The sequence below is a fragment of the Clarias gariepinus genome, chromosome 18, assembly GCF_024256425.1.
Source record: "Clarias gariepinus isolate MV-2021 ecotype Netherlands chromosome 18, CGAR_prim_01v2, whole genome shotgun sequence".
Taxonomy (NCBI): domain Eukaryota; kingdom Metazoa; phylum Chordata; class Actinopteri; order Siluriformes; family Clariidae; genus Clarias; species Clarias gariepinus.
The window spans coordinates 16,680,814-16,694,839 of record NC_071117.1 but is presented as its reverse complement, the minus strand read 5'-3'; the positions used below and the strand labels follow the sequence as shown (position 1 = coordinate 16,694,839).

Here is a 14,026-nt window from a genome sequence, read left to right as displayed (position 1 = left end):
AAATTAGAACTGAACTTATGAGGGTAAAGTAAAAATAATCCGAACTTTGGCTGTAGAATTTATTCTAATTAACTTTTAGAAAAGACCATTACATCATTATACGCTTTAGCATTACAATATATGTTTTAGGCTGAGCTGTGTCTCATGAATGAAACGCTGTCTTCACTTCTTCATTAGAAGTGAATCTTCGTTCTCGTAGGGCTGCTTTCAGATGACCAAACAGATAAAAGTCTGATGTAGCAGGATCGTGACCACATGGATGATACTCTAACACCTCAAAACTAATTGTCATGCAAGATAACGATCTCTCAAGCATCTTACTGTAGACTTACAACGAGCACTGTTGATTCGTTGAACCTTTTTTCTGATACTGTTACAACCCTGGCCCTTGAGAATCCCAGAACTGTAAGCATCAATTTTCCAGATGATAGTTGGCTTTGGAACTGTTTCTTGGTCTGTGACTGACAGCGTTTCTATTCCATGTTGTTTACTCCCAGGCTTGTAGTGATCAATCCATGTCTCGTCACCAGTAATGATCCTCTTTAAGAAACTTCACACCGCAGTTACAAATGAACTAATGTAACACGTTCACACCTGTACAGCAGTGACTGGGGAGACAGTAAAGAGTGTGTGACCAACAAAAGTTTTAATATAATTGGTGTGTGAATCATTTTTGACTCACTCTCGTGGTTACTGTAGCTTTGTCCTGTTTAATAGAATGGTTGACTCAGAATATATATGTGTGTGTGTGCCTGTGTGTTAAAAATGTCTTGTTCACAAGCTGTCATAATGACATTTGCAAGCATGCATGCACACACACACATACACACAGAGTTACTGTAAGAGCTCATATCAGCTCTGAAGAATATAAAGCCCAGCCGTGTCCTAGTGGCATGACTAATGTTTGAACAAGTAAACATTAGAAAGGACAAGCGCACTGACGCGTATTGCCACTCATATGTTTGCAAACAGTTAAATAGAATTTACTTAAGCAATTGACTGCACACAAGCCCATACATATTAAAATACACGCTCACTGCTAAAGCTGACGATGAACCACACATTTGCTTGGCTTTTCTTCTTTTTTTATTTTTTTACCTATAGCGATGATCACTCCTGGTACTGAGTTCTTGGTGATAATACTTCCAGAGATGTAGGGGTTTTCTGACATCTGCAGCTGTAGGTGAAGTGAACAAAATGGCTGGAACAGAGAGAAATGACACATAGCCATAGCAAAGTTATTATGTGGCTGTCTATCAGACTGTGCCGATGTGACACTGCAGGCATTAAATGGATATGAGCTGATGGGCATGGTGGTTTGGGGGGGTGAGGGGGTGTTGGGCATCTGAGTCTATTTGCAAGAATCATTTGCGTCTGATACTCCATGTTATAAATTGCTTCTATTTTTTCAATTGCTTTGACACATAATATGGAAATGATAGAAATGACACAATTACTGAAGCTGCTACTCTTTTCACATTTGACTACTGTACTGTAAACCAACTCTCACTCAGTGAATTAACTCGGCACTAGAAGATTTTAAAGGTTGAGAAGTGCTGGTATGTTATATAGCATATCATTACGCATCTTCACAAATGTGTGACGAACCAGGAAAACTTGTTGGGTGTTGAGTTCTGGCAAATAGGGAAAATATATGTCATGAAAAAAAGTTAAAATAAAATATTATAAGGGTGAAATAAAAGATATAAGGAGCCGGTTTAACAAATATAGACTGTAGTTTGCCTAAAGTTGCTTTAATTGTATGGCTGGTAAATTATATTCACTTTTCTTTGTTTTATATATAGGTGTGTGTGTGTGTGTGTGTGTGTGCGCTTATGCCCTGTGATGGTTTGGCATCCTCATCCAGTTTGTACCCCACCTAGTCCCGCGAGTCCCTGGGATAATATATATATATAAACATTATAGAGAATAAGAGAGTAATTCTAATAATACTGTATGTAGGGGCAATCGATTTTTTTTAAAGATGTATAGAGGCATGCGGCACAATGGTCGAGGATTTGATTCGCACCTCAGGTCTGTGTGTGTGCATTCCTAGTGTAAATTGCCTGTAGTTTGTGTTCTTGTGTGCCCTGTGATGAATTGCACCGGGGATAGGCCCCAGGCCTCCACATCTCTGTATCGAACAGTACTGAAGATGAATGAATATAGAGAAGTGATCATGTTATTTTATTTTATATTTAAGTCATCACCCAATTCATTATTTAAATCATCAATAATAATCATAATTTATTTTGATGTTAGAGTTACTGGGCACTTCGTTTCATGAGTGTGCCCTCATGTTTGTGTTTCCCTCTGGCCCTCCCATTTAGGTATGCTGTCATAGCTAATCCCACCCAAGACTATAGACATGACTAAATATCTATTTCTCTTTCAGAGAGAGAGAGAGGGAGAGTGTGTGTGTGTGTGTGTGTGTAGGTGTGTGTGTGTGTGTGTGTGTGTGTGTGTGCGTGTGTATGTGTGTGTGTTGAGCTACACATTGCACTCCTGAGATACCACTGATCCTGACCCCTACTGCACTTCAAACCTACCTGATCCATCCTGATGTACTAAATCTGGTTGAAGTTCTCATCGCATGAAGACCACTCACTGCTGCTGAGGATGGCCCCATATGGTCTGCTTTAAGATATGTGTGACTACTGAGGTTCCACTCAGAAAACATGACCATGGCTTTGAAATATATTTGACACAAGCAGTTTTATAGCTTATGACTTGCTGCAATTGCTCTGATAGTTTTAGGACTGAAACTGTAACGATGCAGTCGATGAAGCTCCCATCAGTGAACAGTTAGTACCATCAACAAAGTGGACTTCATGTTAACAAAAATTTTATTTAATTCATAAATTTAAGACAATTACACTATGTATGTTTGACCATATAGCAAAATGCATACAGTAGTTATACTTTTTAAGTCTGCTTCCTCTTTAGATGTCTTTTTCCAGGAAGTCTGTCCTTTCCACTGTTGCTTTTCCGCTGCTTATTATGTATAAATTAATACATTTCTGTTTGTTTAATTGATTTATTATATCATAAAATCGTATTCATGTAAATTTGATTTGTGACAATGTGCATGACAATGTGCATTGTTAATACAAATAAAGTTTAATTCAATTTACTTAAGTTAAAGTTAGGGGGTTGATTTCAAGGAGCCTGAAACATCTGTTCTTGACGAACTTCATTCATGATTGTGACATTGTCATAATGGGTGGAGTTCTGTTCAAATAACCAGTTACCAAGTGTTGGGGATACAGTTGCTTGGGCCCCACAGCTTGCTGCTTCTGGTTAAAACTTTACCTGAATAATTGATTTAAAAAAAGTTAATATCATTCCAATCTAAAGACCGAATAACTCCTACTATTGTTACTGCCTTAACAACGATCATTTATGTAGTGAAACGGTCTACTTATGAATCCTGAAATGTCATTAGAATGCTCACTAACTGCATCCTGCCATCTCTTAGGACAAACAAGTGAGGCAACGTCAGACTATTAATACAAATTAATCCAGCTTAAAGTGCCCTCTGCAAAGACACACACTCTTATTGTGAATGCTAATTGCCTTTTACACTCATTAGCAACAATGACAGCGGGAGGATTTGGCATTAAAGCTGGAAAGCCCACTCTCCAGGGCTCTCTGCCACAACAAAAGACAATTATATCTGTTTGCACAGTGCGAATAACTGTCACCTTTCATCTTTTCAGTGGCCGGTGTGACATTGTTGTAAGGACAGCAGCGATGACAGGGTTTAGTGGTGCTAATCAAAAGGGTTATAGGGCACTAATTAGGGTGTCAGAGGAACCCATCAGAGTAAACTTGCTCTATAGTAACAACTGTAGTCACAAGTTCTGTTTTTCTCTTTCCTTTACCTGCTAGACTTAAAAAGGAACACTACACCTACCATGTCGTCCTCACACACTTGGAAAAATAAGGGAGTCCGTTTTCTAGGGTTTCCTTCCACAGTCCAAACTTATGCAGAGTAGGCTAACTGGCATTTTCCAAATTGCCTATAGTGTGTGTGTGTGTGTGTGTGTATGTGTGCCCTGGGATTGACTGGACATCATTCAGGATGTACCCTGTCTAGTACCTTGAGTACCCTGGGATAGACGCCAGACCTCTCGCTACCCTGTACAGGATAAGTGGTATGATGTATGAGTGAGTGAGTGAGTTCCCAAGGGTTAAGGATCACGTTTTGTAATGCATGCTGCGCTGGATTCTGTAATTGTTGTAACTATGGGCCATATTCAGGAATAACTCTCATGTACAAATAAAAATTTATTCATAAATGAGCACCCAATCAATCCCTTATCAATTTTCACCTTTTTGAAGAAATTTCCATTGGCATACAAAAGAACGAACAAACAAACTAAACCGAATGCCAGCTCAGTTGCACATACGTCTGGAAGCCGTTAAAAAAAAAAAGACAAACGAGTTTACAAAATTTGCATATTTTTTTAGCCAGCGAAAGCTGTTTCAAAAGAGTCAAACCACAATACCTACATTGCCTTTGGCATGCGTTCAAAAGGTACATGATTTTTCGTGCTTTTTTTGTTATATTGGTAATTTTTTTTGGTGGCTGTAACGGATTATCTGAATTTACATTATTTCCTATGGGCAAATTCCTATCTTAATTTTCGCCTTAAGAACTCGCCTCCAGAATGAATTAAATGTGTATGTTGAGGTTCCGCTGTGTGTGTGTATGTATACCATCATAAACTATATTTAAACTGAAACTATACCTCATATATAATGTATGAGGATCACATATGGAAGTGGATTAGATTCAATTTGAAAAACATCAGATTTGTGTGATTTGTGTGGTAAAAATTTGTTTTTTTGTAACTTTAGGTCGATAACGTGACTGCAGCCTTAGACCTGTAGCCTAGTTCAGAAGTAATGCTAATATATATTATACCTAACTGCCATCTCTCCTCTTCTTCTCTTTCCCCCCTCTTTTTTTTTTCCTCTCTCCTCCTGTCCCCCCCTTTCACTCTTTCTCTCTCTCTCTGTCGAGCTACACATGTCGTTCCTGAGCTGCCAGTGATCCAGACTCCCTCTGCCCTCCGGACCTGTCTGACCCATCCTGGTGCCCCGCTTCTGGCTGACGATCTCGTCACATGGATGCCCCGTGTGTCTCTCTGGGATGCGTCTGGTGTCTGGGAATGATTCTCTCTACCTAGAAAATGGTTCTGGCCTTGACCGGTGTTGGCAACTGTTTCTCTGGGGACTTGACAGTTCGATAGTTCATGACTGGAACTTCTTACAAGTCTACCTGGGTCTTCAATAACTACCTGGACTCCATATTAACATCAATTAACATCAGCTATTATAGCTGAACTGCCTCCCACCCTACACACTGTATAAATGCAGATCATTTACTGCTTTTTGTTTCACCCAAATGAGGATGGGTTCCCTGTTGAGTCTGGTTCCTCTCAAGGTTTCTTCCTCTTACCATCTCAGGGAGTTTTTCCTTGCCACTGTCGCCCTCGGCTTGCTCACCAGGGACAAACTGACCATTTTGATTCATACAAATTCACATTTCATACAAACCTAAATAATTCTTTTGACTATGTAAAGCTGCTTTGCGGCAATGAAAATTGCTAAAAGCGCTATACAAATAAAATTGAATTGAATTGAATTAATATATTAGCATTTAGATTCTTCGTTAAATGCACATTTTTTTCACAGTTAAAACATTTGTGTTTTTATTCATTTGACAACTCAAAATTTAATTAAATGTGTACTCAATTCTATTATATCTCTTTCATCCATTACACAATTTCATTATGAGGATTAAGAGTCTCACTGTTCACCTGCCTTCATTGTTTTATGAAGTGGTGCAAATAATTAAAGGCAAGTGTTTTGTTTTTAAATTTGTTAATAAAATCTATTTGTATTGAAAAACACTGTCATGGAAAAAAAAAAACATCTGGCAACCACAGATACGCAGGTTATACGTATGGTCTGAATGAGGAGAGAATGAGGATCATAACCGAGCTATGAATATTCCTGAGTAAAAATTGGCATAACATTTGAACTGTAGTCATCAACTATGAAAATGGCACTTGGTGAAGTGCTGATGAAAAGGCTGAGCTTTTGAATGGGAAGAGCCTTATCAAGGGTCTAACAGTGTTCTTTCAGTTCTAAAAACAAGATTTATTACATGCAGACCTACTGTATGGAAAGTTATTTTCAGTCATTGTCACAATGTTGTAATACTAAAGTAGAAACTGAAGAATAGAATAAACCTGAATAAATAAGAGCTGCCCATACTAGTTAACGAGCCTTACTAATTGTTAGGCTTCTGTCATTTATAACTTTGCTAGCATTACTCAACTGTAGTCGCCATCTGTTTCTTGTAATACGTGAAAAAAGACCTCTCTTTCATTTAAACACCAATTTTATAGAAGCTAGCCAACGTTTTTTTTTTTCTAAAGTGTGTAATGTTCTCTTTGATTATACACACACACACCAAACATGTTGCCTTTTATCTTGGGAGAAGGAGCATTACTTTGCATGAATCTCTGAGTTAATTATGTGCAAAGCTGTCTTTTGTCTTAATAAAGTACACTAGCGAGTTAATGAGAATTTAATGAGGAATAAAACTTTTGAAAAATCTGCTGTCAGTGAGCGAGAGGTTCTACGCCCACCTTTAGTTGGTAGGGAGGGCCGTAGCTGATCGCAGATTTTTATAATTTGCATTAAAAAAGGTTACACTAGCCATGAAGCCCACCTTAAAAAAAGTATAATGGTAGTTTCTTATTCCCTAAAAAATATTCACTAATTATTTATTTTACCCATATTTCCCCTTTCCTTATCTCACCTGCACACAGTAAATCTCGTTCCCCTCCAGGTCCGTAGCGGGCGCCTGCAGCAGCCTCCAGTCCCGGCCCTTGTTATAAGTGATGTAAGTCTTCACCTGGTTCTCCACTTTCCTATTAGCAATCAGCATGCCTTTGATTCCTGCTACCTAGAGAAAGTAGAAAAATAAAACATCCTACTGTTCACACATTTTCTGCATTGCAACATGTTAGCACACCACTCAAAAATATGCCTGAATATTGCAGTCAAGCAGTAAAAAAAAAATGGCAGATGAGCTACTTATATGAATCTGGAATGTCCAACAATTTAAGTAGCCGTTTTTAACACTTTTTGATGGATTTTATTTCACAACAAAAATAATATTAATGTTGTACACCAATTCATAGTTTACATCAGTTAACACACAATATAATTGAGATGCACAGAAAATTCAACTATTGAAAAAACATACAGTACACAAAAGAAAGATTAAACAAAGCCATGAATTGTCAAATCTAGCACTTTTCACTGGGTCCTGGAGCCTATCCCAGGAAACTTAAGGCATGAAACACCCTAAGTCTCGTACAGGCGGGGTACACCCTGGACAGGATGCCACTCCTAACCCTGGCCATGAACCGAACCCGGACCAAAGGTACAAGGCGACAGGGCTAACCACTACACCACCACTACGCCACCCAAATCTAACACATTACAAATTATTATAATGGTAATGATAATTAGCAGGTGATTACACTATGATATTAACACCCCACCAGGTGAAATTGAATAAAAGTCATCATCAGTTACATATACTAATAAGCTAGTCAAAGGATCATGGGCAACCAAGTCTCATCCATACCTGTAGAAACCAAAGGCTAGCCTGTCTGATCTGATTCTACATAAAACCTAACGTAGCACAACCTGTCAAAAAAAAAGGTCAATGCTGGCCATGACGGAAAGGTGTGAGAACACCTAATGTCCTGGTGCAAGACATTGCAGCACACACTCAGAGGTCCCATGGAGCCATCTGAGAGACCAGAGCTGCCATTGTGGCATAACCTAAACCTAAGATGGTCTTAGTTTTAATTGCTTTAAAGTTATGGCTGCTTGGTGTAGAAGTGCTGTTTGCTCCCATAAAGCGATCAGCACAGATCCATTTAAACAGTTTAAGTAGCAAACCATCAGTGAAAATGATGGCTGTAGTAGAGCATTCTACAAAAGATATTAGGCAAGTGATCAATTTGTAAGAAAAATGACTCTATTAAAAGCATTTTATTAATTACTGCATTTCCACCCCTGGCCCCTCTTCCATGTGACTGCTCAGTTTTCCTATTTAGGGTGTGCATTAACCAGAGGATCCTACGCTGCCATATTACCCTCCCACCAGTCTTTATACAAATCACCTGTTGGCCCCTCCTCTAATTACAGTACATCTTTGTCAATGTCATCCCATTTACTCGGCTGACTAACTCAACACTATTTGTTTTGACAGCTACCGCCTCATCGCTTGGCCCTTTTGAAACGAATCCAAACTTAGCAGTATTGAGTCGTGACAGGCCAATGCAGGCCGAGCTGTTTTGAAATGTCTCCTCGGCAAAGCCGGAGACGGGTAAGTGGCACTAATGGCCAATGTGTCTGACAGTGTGGCACTGGACAGACACAGCTAATGAGCAGCCCTCCTCCTCTGCAGGAAAGCCATGCCAATCACCGATCATGCTGATTACTTATTATCCTTCTTTGCCTCCGTTCTTCCTTTACACGCTTCTAGAAGAGGACAGCGTTGGAGTGAAGCATCGGAATCTAACTGGAATCAAAAACCTGTGTTGCTATTAAAATCTACAGAATTCTTTCAGGGGTCTCTGCTGTTTTTAGAATGAATGTTTTGGTTTACATGTACAGCTTAAGTTGTTGCAGCAAGATAAAAAAGAGATGCAAAGTGAAAAAAGGCTTTTGGGCAAACAGAAGAAACTTTCAGTTTCAGCTAATATTCAGCAGGTTTTCTCTGACAGCTCTGAAAGTGACCAGCATTGTAGAAAACAAGCTTGATAGTACAGTACCACCAAAGGCTGTAAGGAAAAATACACAATAGCAAGTAATACTGAAACTAAACCAAATGCTGAAACTAATGAACAAATTTGCGTAAGCATGCTTTGTCCAGTCATTCTACTTGTTGTACAGTTACTGAGTATCATTCTTGCTAAGAAATTAGAGTAAAACATGGGAAATGAACCAACATAGGTCAGCTGGTCTTTTTCCCCAAATGTAATGCAATGTTTTTCTGTTCATCATGGATGTAAAGAGTGGTTGTTGAGTCACTTTATGTAAGCTTGAACCAATCTGGTTTTCTTATGTTCTATCTCATCATCAAAAAATGACTCCTGGTAGGTGAAATGTTTTCTTTTGGGTTTTTTTTTCGTACCATATTGGGAATCTCTAATAAATGTGCAAAAAACAAAAATTAAGATGACAACCTTTGACATTGTTACTTTGATTATGATCAATTTAAACTGTGATATTTATGAAACTATGAAATGTACCATTTTGTTTTCAAATCTACTATCTAGGCTAAAAACAAATTATTGGACAAATGGCCAAATAATTTGCTAATTGAAAATTAATGAATACATAAATAAATTAGTGACAAACACTGCATAAATCCCTGACTATGCATATATTACATATAATAAATTACAGCCTTTTGCGATAAAATAATTGCACAGGTCCATGGGTTAGTGCAGTTGTCCAGGCCTCTTTTTTTTTTTTTTACCATTCAGGTTAAACCACCATACAGCATTCCTTGAACCGGTGAGTTCCTATGTGCTAACAATGTCCTAACAAAACTAATTAAAACTACTTAAACACTCTGCAATCCAAAGTGCATCCAAAAGATCCTTCTCTAACTTAGACAAAAATGTGAATTAATCAATACTTCACTGTTTAATATGTAGCTACATAAATATAAAAAAAATATAAGTTCCCCAGCTCTGTGTCCGATATCCCAGCGGAAAAGGCTTTGCACTGTTTCCAATAAGATCTAATGAAGAATGCTGCAGCTTATTATAGGTATGGACCTGCCCATGATTCACTATTGGCAGGTCAGTCCTTAGTCAAGCCAACATTGGCAAGGCATAGTCTCTGCGCCTCACGGCCGCTGCTTAAATGAAATCATTTTGGATGCCACTCGCTAATTGATTGCTATATTAAGCCATGGCACGAGGCACCGAAAATCCATCAGACCTTGGAACGCACTTCTAATTTCAGTATATGCTGCTCAATCATATATGCACACCGATGACTCAACTCCTGGAGAATGTTAAAAGGATAATAAAATAAATGTTTTAAATTTGAGTGTTAGCACACTAGCTTTGTGGTTTGAATTGTTTGTATCATATCAATGAGGTTTGTTAGGGTCCACATGGGTCCACTGGGTGAATGTAGGCAGTGACAGACTGGTACTTGACGACTTCTTGCTGAAAGTGCTGGAAAGAGGGGAGAATGACTGCCTGCCAAAACTCATAATTAAAACCAATCATGGAAAACACATCTGCTAAGGGTATTATCTTAAACAACACTGTCTCCTTAAAAAACAATTCTGAACCGCGTTTGAACTGTCCATGTTTCTGTCCAATCTTTCATTATTGATTGAGTGGGTGAGAGCTTTATGACTCACATTGACGCTTTGTTCACGCGAGCTACAAAGGTAACTAGTTTCTAACACAAGCCAGAATCCCAAATCCCTCCATGACCTCAAACAAGGGTAATACCTGGTGTGTGGAATAAGGGATTCTACCCTACTCTACAGTGCCTAGTGCACTACAGTATATAGTGCATTATATAAAACAATCAATTTTACGCTATTCATCCTCAGAACATTTAGTTAGCTGAGGCTACTCTAAAGTGGAATAGGTAATATACAAGACACATAACAACCTCTATGGTTTATTCTTTCCACCTTTTAGCCTTTCTTAGTAAGAATTTAAAACTACTTTCACTGCAAACACATCCAGATAAAAACTGAAACCAATACATACATACTACATTATCTGAAGTGAGAATTTCATCCCTAATGTGTCTTTAAAGCTATCAGTGGTTTCTAAGGTAAAACTACTCCTTAATAATAAAAAAGAAGCAGTTTCTTTAACACTGTTAATGAATGTGGGCATGGATCTTGTAAATCTATACATGAAAGCTGATTTACAATTAGGGTCGCTTTAAGCAGTTGAAGCAATTTGACATTGACCGAGTGTATCATGGTGCTAATCTTTACTATGTTCTCTCAGTGACCTTTATATCATACTGTATATTCTAGCAGCCATTAGCAAAAAAACTTCATTTTCATAAATGGATTACAAATTCAACGAATTCAAATGCACCGTGTGCAATGTGAGCAGCCAACATAGTTAAATGAGTGTGATATTATATTGCCCATGATATTATATGATTGGCATCTCCATCTTCACATAATCTGGTTTGCAAATCCTGATTGACTTGCATTGTTCCCGTTCTGGGAAATAACAAAGGTTAAATTAATTTAATAGTAATATAAAGTATTAAGTTTAGTTCTATCATGGGATGATTGTTTACGAATGTAATTTATTTATGCTCAGTGACCCTCGTATTAGGTGCAACTGTACCCTTGAGCTTTTATGTATCAACCGATCGCCTGGCAGCGAGAAAAATGCTCAAAACTGCTAATGTTCACATCAAACATCAGAATGGGGAATCTCCGTGGTCTCAGAAACATATTTCATGGATGTTGGTGCCACATGTACTGGAAAAAAATGTCAACCTGTTTTTTGTCCACATTTGATTTATTCTGAGTTGCTTTTCAAGTCACAATGTTTGTAAAGAGTTCTTATTCGAACTACCCATTTCCCATTTCCTTAAACCAATTTGGCAATTCTCCTCACTCAGCAACTAATTTTCACATTTAGAACTGTTTTGCACCATTCTTTATATCCTTTACAGACTGTGTCTTGTAAAAATCTCCGGAGATACAGTAAGCAGTTTTTTAAATGCTTGTGTCACCCAAGAGCCAGCACATGGGATTAAGGCTCACAACATTACAGTCAAAAACATATATCAATATAAAAAATATAAATATATAAATGCAAACCATATATACATTTCAGAGCATCGGCAAGTTAATGAGGAGCACCTACCTCATATAGGTCTATCATAATGTTGCCTCCATGACCTCGGGTGGTCTTGACATTTTCTAAAGCCAGAGTGAAGTAAACACCATGTGGATCTGAGATGTACAGGTTGTACGTGTCGTTCTGGTTCCATTCTTGCACAGCAGCAAAAACCTGACCTTGATCTGTGCTCAGGATGTGCATGTCCTGCATTGCGAGGGTGAGAGAGACAGTAGGAGTTAAACGGAGAGAAAGATCATTAGCCTGGAATCCTGCTAGGGCTCTGCAGGCAGTCTCTATATGATACCAGTTAATTAATGTAAAAGCTTTTGTCTAGCTTGTGTTTAAATGGACACCCAACGGACCAGGAGAAACTCAGAGACTCACTAAAATAAAGTCAAGGCTTTTTTCTGCCTGATCATAAGAGCATTAAAAAGAAAGCTTTTGTACAGTTGCATGGAACTTTATAGACACACAATCACTAAAGCTAAATTACAAAAGGTAAATACATTATAAAAGGAACAATAATTATAATAATAATATTAATATAGTTGCAAGCAACGATGAGTGGGCCCAAGCACCTTGCACCATCAATTTTGCATCCTCACATAGGCCCGGTTTGGTGGCGATCATAAAATCTCCTAAAGAAAAGCATTAAATTCCTTCCCAAAATAAGTGACTTCCTATTGAGTTGAGCCAATGATATGCAATGTAAAAGTTGTTCACCTCAATGGCCTCTAACTGAGTAACGAGTTTTGCATGCATGTGCATGAGCTACGCAGCAAAATCTCATGTGAAGGCCCTGTACCACGCCATGGCCATGACTCTGAGGCAGCCTAATGGCAGCAGAATCCAATTTTCCTGATATATATAGTTGCAAGTAATGTTGAGCGGGCTCAGGCACCTTCCGCCATTGCCTTCCGGGTGCGCCACACAACCAGTGCGTTTTTAAGCATGTTAAGACTCGAAAAAAGCCATCGCTACCTGGGTGCAACGTACAACTTGCACGAAATAGATCTGATGTCAGCTTGGGCCCTAAATATGTGTCATGTCAATAAAGCTTCATTTAAACCTTTGAACTGTGTGTGTGTGTGTGTGTGAGACATGTGAGTGTTGGTCATGAAAATTAGCAGCATAGATGCAAGTGTGTATGAGCTACTGTATGCATCAATATCTCTAAGGCAGCCTAATGGCAGCAGATTCCAACATGACTGACAATTTTCATGATTTTTTGGAGCATGTTTAGACCAAGCAGGTAAAGGAAAAAAAATCCTTAGAACAAGAAGAGGGCCCCTCACACACTATGACATCAGCACTTTCAGAAATCAGAACTATACGACATTAGCACTTTCATAGCAATGATGATGACATAGATATGACATCATCATGCTTTGGCATGCTTTTAAATAATAATAATAATAATAAAAATAAATGTGTATGTATATAGAAACTCTTACTTTTGGAAGGGAGTATTTAGGTATTTTGATGCGTACAAATGGTCCCCTTTGGTAAGACACATAATAAGCAGCTCTCCCAGACATGGTGACCTGTGGAGGGAAATATACCCAGTAAACAAGTCATACTATTGACTTAAAAAACACAAAGCAAAAAAATATGCACAATGGATGTTTATTATTTTTGTGACATCAAGATTCCACAGCGGTATGTTGGATTTAATTCAGTGCATTTTAGAATGCATGCTGCTATAATATATAGTCGAATCACCTTCCATTACCTTTAAAGCCAGCATGAATTTTAAATCCTCAAACTAGTTCAACCTTGACAATTTAGTGGTGCATGTAAGATAATTAGCAACAGTTTGAATACAAACCAATCAGCACACTGCATTAAAACCACCTGTCTTAATTATGTCGGTTTTGCCGATACACCTCTGATCCATTTACTGTAGGCCTGGACTCTACAAGTTCTCTGAAGGTTTGTTGTAGTATCCTGCACAAAAAGTTTACCAGAGGAGAGACTGCATTGCACTGTCTCCAACGCCTTGCTTCCTTATTGCCTGCAGTGCATCCTGATGCCATCTGTTTCCCAGGGAATCAATGCACCCAGGCGTCCAT

General features: G+C 38.4%; 1 protein-coding gene across 1 annotated transcript in view; it reads right to left on the bottom strand.

Annotated features, from left to right (window-relative positions):
* The window catches only part of sorcs3a (sortilin related VPS10 domain containing receptor 3a), a 287,711-nt gene that overhangs the window by 44,765 nt on the left and 228,920 nt on the right, over positions 1–14,026 (bottom strand). Inside the window, exons 8-11 of the mRNA XM_053477444.1 lie at positions 13,409–13,498; positions 11,979–12,158; positions 6,839–6,985; positions 1,099–1,201 (exon numbers count right to left, since the gene is read on the bottom strand). Of these exons, the coding sequence (XP_053333419.1) occupies positions 1,099–1,201; positions 6,839–6,985; positions 11,979–12,158; positions 13,409–13,498 (520 nt within the window). The remainder of the gene's footprint in view (positions 1–1,098; positions 1,202–6,838; positions 6,986–11,978; positions 12,159–13,408; positions 13,499–14,026) is intronic.